This window comes from Heptranchias perlo, chromosome 27, assembly GCF_035084215.1.
Source record: "Heptranchias perlo isolate sHepPer1 chromosome 27, sHepPer1.hap1, whole genome shotgun sequence".
Taxonomy (NCBI): Eukaryota; Metazoa; Chordata; class Chondrichthyes; order Hexanchiformes; family Hexanchidae; genus Heptranchias; species Heptranchias perlo.
In genome coordinates this window covers 30,217,010-30,234,115 of record NC_090351.1, presented here as the reverse complement: position 1 = coordinate 30,234,115, position 17,106 = coordinate 30,217,010, and the positions used below count along the sequence as shown (strand labels likewise).

General features: G+C 40.7%; 2 protein-coding genes and 1 long non-coding RNA gene across 3 annotated transcripts in view; 1 reads left to right on the top strand and 2 right to left on the bottom strand.

Moving 5' to 3' along the window:
* LOC137344519 (acidic mammalian chitinase-like) overlaps nt 1-17,106 on the top strand; it is a 179,126-nt gene that overhangs the window by 60,745 nt on the left and 101,275 nt on the right. The window lies entirely within an intron of this gene.
* On the bottom strand, nt 1,985-4,530 carry LOC137344516 (protein BTG2-like). The gene is made up of 2 exons (XM_068007552.1): nt 4,146-4,530; nt 1,985-3,297 (listed from the first exon to the last, which is right to left on the bottom strand). Exons 1-2 carry the CDS (start codon nt 4,261-4,263, stop codon nt 2,966-2,968), a joined length of 450 nt encoding a protein of 149 aa, XP_067863653.1. The 5' UTR covers nt 4,264-4,530; the 3' UTR covers nt 1,985-2,965.
* Nucleotides 11,699-15,421, bottom strand: LOC137344517 (uncharacterized). Its single transcript, XR_010968371.1, has 3 exons — nt 14,668-15,421; nt 11,965-13,394; nt 11,699-11,836 (listed from the first exon to the last, which is right to left on the bottom strand). It is a non-coding gene; the product is annotated as an uncharacterized lncRNA (long non-coding RNA).

The window sequence follows — 17,106 nt, the reverse complement described above, 5'->3', positions numbered from 1 at the left end:
AAGGTTTAACTGCAATTAGGTTTGATCTTTTATCCCTCCTTTCCATCGCCAGCAATGCATATGCAAGGCTAGACAGCAATTATTATCAAAAGTAATTAACTATGGAGTCCTACGGCAGCCAGTTCCAATCTTGTCTTCACATGATGTCCCCAGATTTCCAGCAGGAGTCAACAGACAGCCAAGATGAGTGGGAACCCTAGTCATTCCCTTCCCCCAACCCATGAGCAAAACCAGTGGTTTTGCCCTCACAGATCAGAAATCAAAATTTGGACCTCTGCTTGCTTTCATTGCCACTGAATATGGTTCATTTATCCAGTGAGCCACAGGGAACTAAAACTATAAAACTTTTAGGAAGCATTTGATGATCACAAGAATCATACGTGGTTTGCCTATCATAGTTTAACCGTCCAGAAAAAAATTTACAGTCTGCCAATCACAGTATCCAATTGTTTTTTTAATGGTTGAAAGGCTTTTGCTTCCACAAATCTACCTAAAAGTTCATTATATATATATATATATATATATATAATATGAGTGCCTCTGTGAAGAACTTCTTAATCGGTCCTAAATTGGCCTTTTGCCAGTCTGAACTTGGGCCCCTTATCCCACTGTTATGGTTTAACTTAAATTTATAATTTCCTATCTCATATACTGCTACATGATCCCATTTTTGTTACATCCATTCATATTTGAAGACCCCAAGTTTCTCTTCATAACTTAATTGTCTTAATGCCAGGAATCAGCATTGTGGCTCTTCTCTGCACATTCCCATGGCTGGAAGTGCTTTCTTCCAAAATGTGGACACCAGAATGCTATAGATTTAGTGTAGAATCCTTCTACTCTTCATTGATTTTGCCATACAGATCAGCATTCCATTCTCTGGCCATTGTTGCTCTAAAGTAACAAAGCATATTAAGAAGCAGTAAATGTCTCCCACCTTTAGCTATTTTGATATTACTCTTGGATGTATAACACTCACATTTTCCTTCTACTGCACAGTATTTCACACATCCATATTGAATTTTATCTATCACTAGTCCACCCACTTAATTTAATTAATTTATTTTGTAGCTGGTTGATTTTTGCTTCAGATTCAATTGCTCTTCTTCCTAGCTTGGTATCACTTCCAAATTTGACTAGGTGGTCCATTTAAAAAAAAATCCATGTGATGTCAGTTGACAACACTCAACTCATTGTTCATCCCAGGTTAAACCTCAAATTTCCACCATATTAAGCATAAGTAGAAGTTTAGCAGAGACTGATCAGAACATCTTGTACTTGTATACAACCTTTAACATACTAACACATCCCAAAGCACTTCAGAAGTAAAAATAACCGTTGGGCAGTGGTAGGAAGAGTAACAACATCAAAAAGGTAAGTTTTGAGGTTGTTATTGAAGTAGCAAGGTTCCTTTGAGAGAACATTCCAAGACAATTAAGACTTTAACCAAAAAGGTGGAGTTGTGAGGGCTGAAGAAACAAAGGGAAAAAAATGTATGCAAAGGAGCAAGGGACATATGATGGAACATAAGGCTTAGGAAGGTTGCCAATATCGGACAAGATTATGGATTTTGAAGCCAATAAATTGGGGGACAGAGCACCAAAGGTTGCTAAAGACAGAAGCAATTGGAGATAGCAGGGCTTAAAATAGGCAGGAGATCAACAAGTTGCAACTTGTGAAAGCAGCAAAAGAGGATATGGGCTGAATTTCTGATCTACCATGTTGTGAGATGTTCCACAGGCCCTGGGAATATCCATTTCCTTAGACTAAACTACATACTAAAGAAGTAACCTCAAATTTCTATACAGTACAGAAACAAATCTTTTGTGATGCACTATATTTAACAGAGGTATTACTTCTGCAATGACGTGGCTGCTTTTTAAACCAAACTGGAACTTCCCCAACCTCCTACGATGTTTCAGTAATTCAAGACTTCCTCATTGAGTGCACTTGGTCTCTTTGCCCTCAATAAAAGAAAGATTGCTTTCCATTGAAAAGTATGCTTTAATTAAAACTTATAGAAAACTGTACAATTTCTTCAATACAGCTGTACAATACTTAAGAAAAAATGTACAACAGTTTGGATTCACATAGCTTACAGACTGTCAAAAAAAAACTCATGTACAGACAACTAAACTAGATCTGCACAATATACTACCAGAAGTGATTTTTCCTCAAGCTTTCATTTGAAAACAGCTTTGCAGTATTACATAAAAATCTGTCAGTTTTACAATAAGCTACAGGAATCAATTCACAGCTTAGTCCAAAAGGCAGTGTCCCCTTAAACGTGGGTTATGTAAAATGTATTTTACCTTTCTTTGATCAATACTGAGTTACACAATAGTCAAAGAAAGCTAGGGCAAATTTTTTATAAGTCTGATTGTGTGCAATTCCTTAAAAGAGGAACATCCGTCAGTCAGACCTATAAAACAGCGATGTTGTAATTTAAAAACTTTTTAAAAATGTTCAAAACAGCTTACTTTTTTTGTCTTGATCAAAATATACCATGGTTGTAATCCTTTTATTCAGAAATCTTTAAAGTGTTCTTCGTCTCAGTGCCTTATTATTTTGTTTCCAACGCTCAACGTTGTATTTTCATAATATAAAAAGTTTTAATTAGGTGTCAACCATTTGTGTGAAGAGCCAATGAAATACCATCCTCAAGAATTAGAATACATAGTTTACTCAGCTAAAGTAGTTATGACTACTTTCACTAACTTCCCACTCATGAAACTATTCCAACTGTAATAGTTTCATAATTGGATTACATCCCACTCGAATGCTCCTTTGGAAATCCCCCATCCAGATAACTGCTTAATCGTACCTGACAAAATCAGTTCTGCTTATGCAGGTTGATTTTATCAGGGCCAAGTGATCTTTTTATATATAAGCCACAGAACCTTTTAAAAAAGAAAAAAAAAACTCCACTTAAGGTATATATTGCTCAGTTGCAGCAAAGTGCCTCTCAGCTCGAAACTGTCATCCAGTAGTTTTTGGGAGGACTGGTCCTGCCCATGATTAGCTCATTTTTACAGGTTAGCATTCCCCGGTTATTTGCTGGCGGCGCTTCATACAGGACACATATGGAACCATCTTCACCTATGCGGTAAGAGACCTCATATGGGTCTACCCACAGAGTCAGCTCACTGGGAAGGAGTCTGTAGAGCTGATCACTGCTAAACCCTATTCTGTTGGCAGCTTTTCCAATCAAGGGGTCCATTTTGTGATTTATTCGGATACAGCGGTAACCCGATCCTTTGGACGGTTTGTCTGGGAACCAATGATGTCTGTAGTGCTCTGAAAGGGAAGATGGACATCCGAGATTAATAAGGTTACAGCAAAATACATTTTTACCCATATTGGAGTCAAAATATTCTTGAACAATTTTGATCCACCTTAAAACCTAGATCACTGTCTTTGCACCTACCTTCAAAAGTTTAGTTTTAAGTTCATAAGAGCAGCAAAGATACCCAAGTGTTAATCGCCGTCAAAATTAGTTTTAAAGTATTTCTATCTGACATCAAATCCAAGATGAAAAGTTTGTTTTCCCCCTCTCCTTAAGAACTTTATGAAGCAGGCAGTTGTTTTTAAAAATCAATGCGCGGTTTCAGTTTTGTGAAAAGCAAATTGAATCAATTGTTTTATGTTTGTAAAAAAGTTGTTCATACTTAAATGCGAAAGTAGTGAGTTTTATGCACTTTTGTTGTTAGGAACTCGAACATTACTTGGGGGGGCGGGGGGGGGGGGGGAAAGAAAGAGAGAAAGTGCTTTTGTTCTGCGTCACAGACACATTTCGTTTCTCAACTTCTTTAACGTCGAGGGTTTTTGTTCAGTTTTACAGATCACAAACTGGAAGATCGCGCTTAAAATAAAAATCAGGGCTTTACACATTTGGAAAAATTGGGAAGAAACACCGAGTGTAAATATTTACAAATCGTGAAGCGTATTTTGAAACTTCGATCACACTTATTTTTTTTTTTGGGAAGAGTTTTTATTTTCTCCCACTCGAAAAGCAGGGAGTTTTCCCCCCCGCCCGCCCGCCCCCAACAGGGATCTGCGCTCAGCTCCAGTGTCGCCGATCGACCCCCTCCTCCTCCTCTCTCTGCCCAGCCCCGCCAGCGCGGCTCCTTCGCCTCGTTACTCACCTGCCAGCGCGTCTTGCAGCGAGTGGTTGAAGATTTGCAGCTGTCCCGGGCTCACCAAGCCCGTGTTCCGCAGCAGCCTGCTGACAAAGCCCACAGCGGCCGCGATCTCCATGCTCATATCAATCCGACCGAGACTCAAAAGGCTGTTTGTCGATAAACCAGCGTCCGGCAGCTTTATTAATGCGGATATGGCGGCAGGGGGGGGGGGGGGGGGGAAACGGGGGAAATTATAAAACACCCGAGATTTTTATTAATTGTAATTTTTTTTTTTCCTCTCAATATATTATTGCGAGTTCTGTACGTGGCTCGATTGTCCCGGAGCGTCCGCTTTAACCCCCACGTCCTCTCCCCGGGATGACTCGCTCCGAGTCTGGCCTCGATCCACCGCCGCCGCTGCTATTTAAAGGGCGAATCCCCGCACAATGGGGCATGACATCACCCAATGGGCGGCCACGCAGCTTGATTGATGGCTCCGGCACCCAATCCGAGTCGGGAATCCGCACGACATTAGCCAATCCGGCAAGAGGGAGGGGAGGGTCCCGCGGTTGCCATTGGACAGTAGGGTGATTGTGACGGCTCGCGACGTTCCGACCAATGGGAAGGAGATGGTCTAAAATGGAAGAATTGACGTTCATGATGACGTGTGCGCGAATGGTCTGATTATAGCAACTGGGAAATTACAGGAGGAGGGACTGAGAGTAATAATAGATAATGAGGGAATAACAGAGAGCAATAATAGATTACAGAACTAGGGAATAATGAGAGAATAACAGAGAGCAATAATAGATTACAGAACTAGGGAATAATGAGGGAATAACAGAGAGCAATAATAGATTACAGCAACTAGGAAATAATGAGAGAATAACAGAGAGCAATAATAGATTACAGCAGCTAGGGAATAATGAGAGAATAACAGAGAGCAATAATAGATTACAGCAGCTAGGGAATAATGAGGGAATAACAGAGAGCAATAATAGATTACAGCAACTAGGAAATGAGGGAATAACAGAGTAATAATAGATTACAGCAACTAGGGAATAATGAGGGAATAACAGAAACTAATAATAGATTACAGCAACTAGGCAATAATGAGGGAATAACAGAGAGCAATAATTGATTACAGCAACTAGGAAATAATGAGGGAATAACAGAAAGCAATAATAGATTACAGCAACTAGGAAATAATGAGGGAATAACAGAGAGCAATAATAGATTACAGCAACTAGGGAATAATAAGGGAATAACAGAGAGCAATAATAGATTACAGCAACTAGGAAATAATGAGAGAATAACAGTAATAATAGATACAGAACGAGGAAATAATGAGGGAATAGCAGAGAGCAATAATTAATTACAGCAACTAGGAAATAATGAGTGAATAACAAAGAACAATAATAGATTACAGCAACTAGGGAATAATGAGGGAATAACAGAGAGTAATAATAGATTATAGCAACTAGGCAATAATGAGGGAATAACAGAGAGCAATAATAGATTACAGCAACTAGGAAATAATGAGGGAATAACAAAGAGCAATAATAGATTACAGCAACTAGGCAATAATGAGGGAATAACAGAGAGCAATAATAGATTACAGCAACTGGGAAATAATGAGGGAATAACAAAGAGCAATAATAGATTACAGCAACTAGGGAATAATGAGGGAATAACAGAGAGCAATAATAGATTACAGCAACTAGGAAATAATGAGAGAATAACAGTAATAATAGATTACAGAACGAGGAAATAATGAGGGAATAGCAGAGAGCAATAATTAATTACAGCAACTAGGAAATAATGAGAGAATAACAAAGAGCAATAATAGATTACAGCAACTAGGGAATAATGAGGGAATAACAGAGAGTAATAATAGATTACAGCAACTAGGCAATAATGAGGGAATAACAGAGAGCAATAATAGATTACAGAACTAGGGAATAATGAGGGAATAACAGAGAGCAATAATAGATTACAGCAACTAGGAAATAATGAGAGAATAACAGTAATAATAGATTACAGAACTAGGAAATAATGAGGGAATAACAGAGAGCAATAATAGATTACAGCAACTAGGAAATAATGAGAGAATAACAGTAATAATAGATTACAGAACGAGGAAATAATGAGGGAATAGCAGAGAGCAATAATTAATTACAGCAACTAGGAAATAATGAGTGAATAACAAAGAGCAATAATAGATTACAGCAACTAGGGAATAATGAGGGAATAACAGAGAGTAATAATAGATTACAGCAACTAGGCAATAATGAGGGAATAACAGAGAGCAATAATAGATTACAGCAACTAGGTAATAATGAGGGAATAAAAGAGAGCAATAATAGATTACAGCAACTAGGCAATAATGAGGGAATAACAGAGAGCAATAATAGATTACAGCAACTGGGAAATAATGAGGGAATAACAAAGAGCAATAATAGATTACAGCAACTAGGGAATAATGAGGGAATAACAGAGAGCAATAATAGATTACAGCAACTAGGAAATAATGAGAGAATAACAGTAATAATAGATTACAGAACGAGGAAATAATGAGGGAATAGCAGAGAGCAATAATTAATTACAGCAACTAGGAAATAATGAGAGAATAACAAAGAGCAATAATAGATTACAGCAACTAGGGAATAATGAGGGAATAACAGAGAGTAATAATAGATTACAGCAACTAGGCAATAATGAGGGAATAACAGTAATAATAGATTACAGAACGAGGAAATAATGAGGGAATAGCAGAGAGCAATAATTAATTACAGCAACTAGGAAATAATGAGAGAATAACAAAGAGCAATAATAGATTACAGCAACTAGGGGATAATGAGGGAATAACAGAGAGTAATAATAGATTACAGCAACTAGGCAATAATGAGGGAATAACAGAGAGCAATAATAGATTACAGCAACTAGGAAATAATGAGGGAATAACAAAGAGCAATAATAGATTACAGCAACTAGGAAATAATGAGGGAATAACAGAGTAATCATAGATTATAGCAACTGAGAAATAATGAGGGAATAACAGAGAGCAATAATAGATTACAGCTACGAGGAAATAATGAGGTAATAACAGAGAGCAATAATAGATTATAGCAACTGGGAAATCAAGGGGGTATTAGAGAGTAATAATAGATTATAACAACTGTTATGTAATGAGGGGTATTAGCGAGTAATAATAGATTATAGCAACTGGGAAATAAAGTGGGAGTAACAGAGAGCAATAATAGATTATAGCAACTGGGAAATCAAGGAGGTATTAGAGAGTAATAATAGATTATAACAACTGTTATATAATGAGGGGTATTAGCGAGTAATAATAGATTATAACAACTGGGAAATAATGGGGGGTACTAGAGAACAACAATAGATTATCGCAAAAGCAAAGTAATGCAGATGATGGATAACTGCTGTTCTGATGAAAAGTATCAACCTGAAACGTTAACTCTGTTTCTTTCTCCATGGATGCTGCCTGACTTGCTGAGTATTTCCAGCATTTTCTGTTTTTATAATAGATTATAGCAACTAGGAAATAATAGGAGGAGTAACAGATAATAGATTATAGCAATTGGGAAATAAGGGAGGGTAATAATAGATTTTAGCAACTGGGAAATAACGGGGGAGTTTCTCATGGAAATATCCTTAATGGGTTCCTCCCTCATCCTCGGTGATTTCTACCTCCATCTCAATTCACTGCTCTCCTGTCGTCCTTTAGCGTCTCCCTCCATATAAACTCTCCTCCCCATATTTATGGAGACCTCCTTGACCCTGCCCATCTCACATGGCCTCTATTTCTGTTTTCTCAATTACAGACAATCGTGGGATCATAGACTCTTACAGCACAGAAGGAGCCCATTTGGCCCATCATGCCTGTGCCGGCTCTTTGAAAGAGCTATCCATTTAGTCCCACTCCCCTGCTCTTTCCCCATAGCTGTGCAATTTTTTCCCTTCAAGTATTTATCCAATTCCCTTTTGAAAGTTACTATTGAATCTGCTTCCATCACCCTTTCAGGCAGTGCATTCCAGATCATAATAACTCGCTTCGTAAAAAACATTCTCCTCATCTCACCTCTGGCTTTTTGACCAATTGCGTTAACTCTCTGTCCTCTGGTTATCAACCTTTCTGCCAGTGGAAACAGTTTCTCCTTATTTGTTCCTTGCATGATTTTGAATGCCTCTATTAAATCTCCCCTTAACCGTCTTTACTCTAAGGAGAATAATCCCAGCTTCTCTAGTCTCTCTATGTAACTGAAGTTCCTCATCCCTGGTACCATTCTAGTAAATCTCCTCTGCACCCTCTCCAAGGCCTTGACATCCTTCCTAAAGTGTGGTGCCCAGAATTAGACACAATACTCCAGCTGAGGCCTAATCAGTGATTTACAAAGGTTTACATAACTTTCTTGCTTTTGTACTCTATGCCTCTATTTGTAAAGCCAAAGATCCCATGTGCTTTTTTAACAGCCTTATCAACTTGTTCTGCCACCTTCAAAGATTTCTGTATGCAAACCCCCAGGTCTCTCTCATCACTTCTCTGTATCCCTCACCATTCATATCTCTTCCTGCTTCCAACCCCACTTCTGCGTCCGCCCCTGGTAAAAACCTCTCCCTCCTGGTACTTCTCGACCTCCCTGCAGCCTTTGACACGGTTGACAACACCATCTTCCTCCAACAGCCCTCCTCCATTGTCCAGCTAAGTGGGACTGCCCTCGCTTGGTTCCACTCTTACCTATCCAATTGTAGCTGGAAAATCTCCTGCAATTGCTTCTCTTCCTGCTCCCACACCGTTCCTCTGGAGTCCCAATACGATCTATCCTTGGGCCCCTCCTTTTCCTCATCTACATGCTGCCCCTTGGCGACATCCAAAGATATGACATCAGGTTCCATACGTATGCTTATGACACCCAGTTCTACCTCTCCACCACCTCTCTTGACCCCTCCACTGCCAGTGATGTCAGCTTGATAGTCCAACATCCAGTCCTGGGTGGCCCGCAATTTTCTGCAATGAAACAATGGGAAGACCAAAGCCATTGTCTTAGCCCCCCACAACTCTATTCCCTCACCACTGATTCCATCTCTCTCTCTGGCCACAGTCTTTGGCCTCACCTTTAAAATTCTCATCCTTATGTTCAAACTCCTTCATGACCACACCCTCCCTATCTCTAACATCCTCCAGCCCTACCCTAACTCCGCGTTCTTCCAACTCTGGCCTCTTATGCATCCTCCAGTCCCTTAATCCCACCATTGGTGGCTGTGCCGTCTAGGCCATAAGCTCTGGAATTCCCTTCCTAAACCTCTTCGCTTTTCTACCTCTCTGTCCTCTTTTAAATGCCTGCTTAAAACTTACCTCTTTGACCAGGCTTTTAGTCACCGCTCCTTATATCTTTTTCTTTGGCTCAGTGTCAATTCTTTGTCTGATTACGATTCTAGGAGATGTCTTGGCACTTTTTTCTACATTAAAGGCCTGTATATAAATACAAGTTGTTGTAATATAGTGTAAATACTAATTTGCCGGATTATGGTAACTGGCAAATAATAAGAGCAACAGAGAGTAGAAATAGTGATAGAATTAATGAAAGCAACTGGGAAATAACAAGGTAAGTGATAGATTAATAATAGATTAAATTGTAGCATCTGGCTAGGGGACAAACTAGTAACAGCAACAACTTCCATCTATATAGTAGCTTTAACATGAAAAACCGTCCCAAGGCAATTCAAAGAGGCATAAGGAAAAACGAAGACCGAGCCAAAGGAGAGATTAGCAGGGTTTACCAAAAGATTGCTCAAAGAATTGGGTTTTAAGGAGGGCCTTAAAGGAAGAGAGGGAAATGGCAAGGCAGAGATGCCTTGGGGGTGAATTCCGAAGCATGGGGCCTAAGCTTTGAAGGCACCATTGCCAATAGGCAGGCAAAGAGAAGGAAGATGCACAAGATGCCAGACTCAGAGAATTGGGGTGGGATGGGGGTGGGGGGGATCTTGTTGGGGCTGGAGGAGGTTACCATGGTAAGAAGTGGCAGTGAAGCCATGAAGATACTTAAAGACAAAGACAGCAATTTTAAATTTGATGCACTGGGGGACCAAGGGCCAATGTAGGTCTGCAAGGATGAGGGTGATGGGTAAACGTGATGGTGCAGGATAAGATGTAAGCAGCAGGATGGTGGAGGGGGAGGCCTGCAAGGAGAGCATTAGAGTAATTTAGCCTATAGATGACAAAGGCACGCATGAGGATTTCAGCAACAGATGGGCTGAGGTACAGGCAAAGATAGGCATTGTTATGGAGGTTGAAGTAAACAGTCTTTGTGATGGAAAGGATGTGGGGTTGGAAACTCAGCTCATAATGGAACAGGATGCTGAGGTTGCAAACAGTCTGGTTCAGCCTAAGACAGTAGCTAGAGAGGGGTTGGTGTGGGTGGTGAGGGAATGGAGTTTGTTGTGGGGGCTGAAGACAATGACTTCACTCTTTCCAATATAACAGTAATAGAATAAATTATAGCATCTAGTGACAACTAATAACATCCAGGATGAAGTATCTGATGGTCACCATCTTGTCCCACGCCCCTGTGCTGTATTCTTCTCTCAACCATCTGACTAGCACTGCCCCAATCCTCACACTGCCCTAATCCAGCCTCCTGTTTAATGCCTCTCTCCCACCACAAACTGTAGGGTTCCCAAACCTGATTCTTTGATAGCCTTCTGACTTCCTCCAAGGATTCAGCTCTCACCCCTGGCAGGCCCAGTTCTTGCTTCTCTCCCAGCCTAGGCAGATGTGTGCCCCAATCTCCAAAATGTTGCCGTTCCAAGCCCCATCTCCCCACTTAAGTTGCCAACCTCGGCTCCAGACCCCTCTTCATCCGCACGCCACTTCTTCAGTCTCAGGCAAGGGAGACATTGATAGAGAGACACCATTGAGCCAGCAAGGGAGGGAGATCTGTTACAGAGAGGAGAGAGAGATCCTTTTGTGGGTGTGGGGGGAGGAAGAGAGGCAGATGGTGCGGAAAAAATTTAAGGGAGGATTGGATGGATGCTTCTGGACTCAGCTCCGTGAACAATGCTGCAGAAAATGCATTTCTGCAATTCTGGTGGATTCCCCGGTCCCTTCTTCCCACCATTGGTGGCCATGCCTTCAGCAATCTAGGCCCTATGCTCTGGAACTCCTTACCTAAATCTCTCTGCTTCTCCACCTCCCTCTTCTCCTTTAAGCCCCTCCTTAAAATCCATCTCTTTGACTAAGCTTTTATGTACGCCTCCTAATATCTCCTTTGGCTCAGCATCCAAATTTTGGCTGATTACGCATCGGTGAAGTGCCCTGGGATGTTTTTCTATGTTAAAGGCGCTATATAAATGCAAGTTGTTACATTGTTGTTATGTTGATTCGGGAGCAGTTTGTAAACTTAATGCTGTCTTGTGTAACAGAATGTTACTGAATTGAGAAGATTTTAAATTAATTAAACTTGAATGACACTTGATTATTTGAAACCTTATCCTCTGCTTTTAAACTCGAAACAGATTTTTTTTTAGTGTTAATTTTTTATTCAGAAGGTCATTATTTTAATAACTTCCTGACACCAAAAAATTGCGAGGTACAGTAGTTCTGATTCTGGTGCAAATTCGGACCACATCTGAATGCACAGCATTAAGGTAAAGCAGATGGGCGAGTCTGACGGATATCCTGCTTGCAGCGAATGCTAAACAAAGGAAACAAAAAGTCAGCATTCATTCTGTAGTTGAACAATGAGAGGTTCTGGAGTTGCACAACACATTATAGCAACCTTGGTTTATTATTATAGCACTTCAGAATATGTAAGAACTATACCTTCAAGAATATTTGTTTTACAAGGTAAAATAGTTTGAAGATCCCATTTATTCTTGGCATTTTCTTCAATTTTCTTCTGAAGTTTGATACAGTTTAAATTTACCAGCTACAGGAAAAAGTATGCAGCTGTATTTCCTGTTACGTCAGGTGTAACGTGTTTTCCCCATAACTCCCAGTATGTCTCAGCGAGTGTAGTGAAAATGATTTTGCAATGATTACTAATCCAATATAACGTAGAGAATGGATTTCCTCTCCTCCTCTTGTTACAGAGGCGGCATTGCCCCCGAGTAGTTAGACCAAGTGAGAATTGACGGTGACTGCCCACAGGCTATTTGATTGCAGGCGAACTTCCAGCAGGGATCACGGGAGAGCGAGGAGGAGTGGGAACTCGGGGACAATTTTCCTCTCCCCAATGCAAACGTGCTGAAGTCAATTTTAACACCCCCACTGTTGCACAAGCCAGAGTGTGGATCAAACATGACTCAAATAAGTCAGCTAGTTACTGAATAAACTCACCAAGACATCACAGGGGCTCTGTTTTAACATGTTTATTGATTGCATTTGATTTTTAACAGATGTAACAATCGAGATGGTTGTTTTGTAGGCAACACAGCACTTTCAAAATAGCCACAAGCTGTTGAATGTACAACATTTATATAGGTTAAATTTGAAACATTTCTAATGCTGAATGTAAACTAGATATATTTCATATTTTCCAAATAAACCAAAATAACTTAATTTTTTCTAATTGTTTTCTCTTTCTCTCCTCCCCAGAAGATGCTAACCCTTCTGGGATACAAGTCAACACAGGGGCTAAAAAAGATTCTCGCCCTTATGCCAAGATAGATATTTTGGCTAATAGCATTTAGCATTTTACATTAGCAAAACCTTTATGGTTGCACACATTTAATAGCTCAGTCCTGAAGTAAATTCATGTTAGTAATAGGAGATGTGGGTTGTCCTAGAAATGACTAGTCAACGTGCAACCATTCCACTAAATAGGTCAGTTAGAATGAAATAAATTTTGGAATAGATTTCAGTGTATAACTTTGGGGAAATAAACTGCAGAGAGCCCCAATGTCTTAATGAGCAAATAGACCACCTGGTCTGCTGGTACGTCATGAAGGCTAGAAAGTACAGGTTTTATTCCCCTATCTGTACTGAGTTAACATCTCAACCAGGGCAACAGTCATGGTGGTACATTAGCCCTTGGCTCCTCTGGTAGTCGGGCAGAGTGTACTCAGTCTTTCGTACTATCAAGCAAAAGTTGCTGCTGCAAAAATACAGCATCAGACGGCTGTGATGCCTCCGCCACAGGCGAATAGCCAGCTGACCTAGGCTCAAGCGTGAAGGATGGACATTTAGGTGAAGTACTGGAGGAACGGCTGGAACTGTAGCCTCGCAAGAGTCATCACGATCAGAAGAAGAGGCTAGAAAATTAAGGAAGGTGAAAGAAAACCAAGCTAGAAGAGGAATATTTTAACTTTAAATATAATGATTCCATCATTCCTGCAGGCTGTGATCTTGGTTTATCGTCAAAACCTCTGGCCTTAATTTACCCCACTGCGAGAAAAAAAACTGTTCCATGAATAGAATCACTGTCCCTGTCATTTATTGAATTCTAATCCAGTTGTTGATTGTTTTAATTATCAGATGGTAGGTATAAAGAAATGGAAGAGCTGAAGTTTTATCCTTTGCACAGCCAGTTTACCATATCTGCTGTGGTCCCCCCCTCCTCCTGTTATCAAACATTGACAATAGAACCACTGTCTGACATTGGACACTAACTATTCATCTTGCAGATCATCTGTAAATAATTTCATTAACAAATAGCTTGCCGAGCTGAATTCATGTTTTGTCTTTTTTTAAACCCTTGATTGTCTGCAGACAGTTTTGATATTTTTTTTGCAGTCTGTATTTTCACTGCTCGACTGGCAACTCAGCCAGACGGGAGAGCTCAGACGTGGCATCTGGATGTTACTTAATCACTTCATATATCTACAACCTCTCAAAGTGTTTTGCCACAAAAATTCCCAGGCCCTGTTTATGGTATTTATTTAGTCCTCCAAATACTGTACACTACATTTGTGCTGCAACTTTTGAACTAATGTTATTTTTCATTTTACACATGAAAAAATTAATATTATTTCTGAAGACTTAATTAAAACTTAATATTCATTCACCTTATTGTTCATCAAAGCTAAGCTCTGCAGTATTTTAATGTAAAAATAGTTCTTTGAATGTTAATTGAAAACAGAGCTGAATTAAACACTTGTTTAACTTAAGCCACACTGTATGACGATTCAAATGATTTGAATCTAGGTTGAATTTGAATGGAGGAAATCACCATACACTATAGCCACTTTTGTACTGCCACTGATTTAGTTTAGATTCTGAGAGACTGACATCTGTGAGCCAGATCCTAGCATTTTCTCTTTTATACCTCTCTCCCTTTTCCAGTGGCAGACACATAGACCCAGTTTTCATGGGTCTATGAGTCTCTGTAACCTCCTCCAGCCATTCAACCCTCTGAGAACTCTGCATTCCTCCAATTCTGGCCTCTTGTGCATCCCCCAATTCCTTCGCCCCACCATTGGTGGCCTTGCCTTCAGCTGCATAGGCCCTAAGCTCTGGAATTTCCTCCCTAAACCTCAGCGCCTCTGCGCCTCTCCCCCCTCGTTTACGATTCTCCTTAAAACCTACCTCTTTGATCAAGCTTTTGGTCACCAGTCCTAAAGTCTCCTTCTTTGGCTTGGTGTCAATTTTTGTTTGATTACGCTCCTCTGAAGTGCCTTGGGATGTTTTACTGCATTAAAGGCGCTATATAAATGCATGTTGTTGTTGCCCTGGGAAAAGGAAGCTGGATTTAGCAGTGTAAACACTAAGGACTGGCTCATGGACACCAGTCCCTCATACTTTGATCTAAAATGGCATCAGTACACAAGCAACTTGTGACAGCAGCTCCAGATTGGAATTATGCCAGTTTCCTGTTACGTGTGAATAGCACTTTGCATATCGCTTTGCACTTAGTGCATGTGGGTTGTGGTGTTGTTTGTGTGTACAAGGCAATTATTAATCATGCACACTGTGACTTTCACAATGCGAGGCTCTGCCTCCCTGCTTTGTTTCTGTATGAGGTGTTTCAGATCAAATGGATAGCAGTTGGGATTAGTGTAACTGTGTCTTCAATCATTAATAGGATAGTCATGCTGCATATTTGTGTTGCTGAAAAGTGGTTTTGGCTTCACAATGACACAAAAAATGCAGTGTAATCAGAGCCAAACTGGACTGAGATGACCTTGAGGAGGTGCTGGCTGTGTCATTTCCTCAACTGCAAAATTTCCAAATTTAAATTTAAAGTTTAAAAAGTTTCCAGGCGGTCTGCTGGATCACCATTAAACTTATAGCGGGTTTTTAAAAATTCATTCTTGGTATATGGGTGTTGCTAGCAAGTCTGACATTTATTGCCCATCCCTAGCTGCCCTTGAGAAGGTGGTGGTAAGCTGCCTTCTTGGTCTGTTGCAGTACGTGTGTATGTTAATGTCCTCCAGTGGCCTAGTACATTGAATGATGTACATAGGTGCCAAAAGGTCCTGGCTTCGATTCATGTTCAGTTAGCTGATATTTGCCTGGGCACTACAGTTACCCTCAGCATCGCTGGGCGAGGGAGAAGAACTTGATCACTATCCAGGGACCACTGTGGAAAGTAGTGGATATCAGGTGAGGACAAGATTAGCCTCAGCTATGGTGCCGTCCACAGTTGATATGGTCATGGCCACTTCAGTAAGTTACTGCCGAACAGCCAGCACCCAAGGAACCAAATCCAGCAAGAATCACATCTTCAGCAGAGCTGGAGAATAGTGGTAGAGTAAAATAGAAAGGTGTCATCATGAAGTGTTTAGCCCATCGTTTGCCACGTATGGAAACCCAGTGCAAATCCAAAGGTACTTTTCACGAAAAATAATACCATGCAGAGGAGCCCATTTTTAAAATATATTTATAATTTGTGAAAATGTAGGAACAAATTCCACAGCCCTGTTGTTCCGCTGGAAGTATGTGTGGGGGGTTGGGGGGAGGAGAGGGGAGGGGTGGTGCTTTCGTCCGCTGCTGTGACTTGCCAATGATCCTTGGCACGGGGTCATTTGAATAATAGGTGTGGGCGCCTGTGCAGCACAACAGGGGCACTTGACTCATGGGGGCAGTGGAAATCGGAGCTGAGATCAGCACTGATGTGGAGATGCCGGTGATGGACTGGGGTGGACAAATGTAAAGAATCTTACAACACCAGGTTATAGTCCAACAGTTTTATTTGAAAATCACAAGCTTTCGGAGGCTTTCTCCTTCGTCAGGTGACGAAGGAGAAAGCCTCCGAAAGCTTGTGATTTTCAAATAAAACTGTTGGACTATAACCTGGTGTTGTGAGATCAGCACAGACAGTGGATTGACCCTGGAGCCTTTCTGGTCTGTGTGGCTCAGCTGCTGGCTGCATAAACTCCGGGCTACCAGGGGAGCTTGAGACCTGTCATTGACAGTGCCCTCTAAATTTCAACCCTTGATAACAGATGAGTCCCCTTGCGAAACAGTTTTAATTGATCTTTACTCTGCAATAGATAGTTGACTCCACAGGAAATCCACTCACCCTTTAAGTCACCCCGTGACTACACACCTCGCCCAGCCATCCCTCAAGCAGCAACACCAGAAAATCCACACTCAGCGATAAGACATCACAATTACCTGCCTTTCCTTTTCAGATGCTAACTGACCCGCTGCATATTTCCAGCATTTTCTGTTTATTTCAAATTGCCAACATTTGTGGGGTGGTTCTTTTCATCAGTAATAAAATATTACCATTTTTATTTCTACAGTTTTAATATTGAAAGCCAAGAACTCTGAAAACAGTTAAAATAAGCCATTGTAGAGTGAATAACACATTGTAAGATAATTAATTGGATCAGCGCCCCACTATGCCTGTGAGAGTTTATCTAGTGAGTAGCTGAGCCCAGTCAGACCTGGAAGATCACTGCTTCCTTCCCTGGTCTGTGCTAAACTAGCTAATCTCACTTATGATGTGGAGATGCCAGTGATGGACTGGGGTGGACAAATGTAAGCAATCTCACAACACCAGGTTATAGTCCACCAGGT

What these genes read in the sequence shown, in the direction of transcription:
- LOC137344516 (XM_068007552.1), bottom strand. Translation starts at nt 4,263, where the DNA reads ATGAGCATGGAGATCGCGGCCGCTGTGGGCTTTGTCAGCAGGCTGCTG. An exon ending in GCTGCAAGACGCGCTGGCAG is followed by an intron (nt 3,298 to 4,145) that starts GTGAGTAACGAG and finishes CTTCCCTTTCAG; the next exon opens with AGCACTACAGACATCATTGG.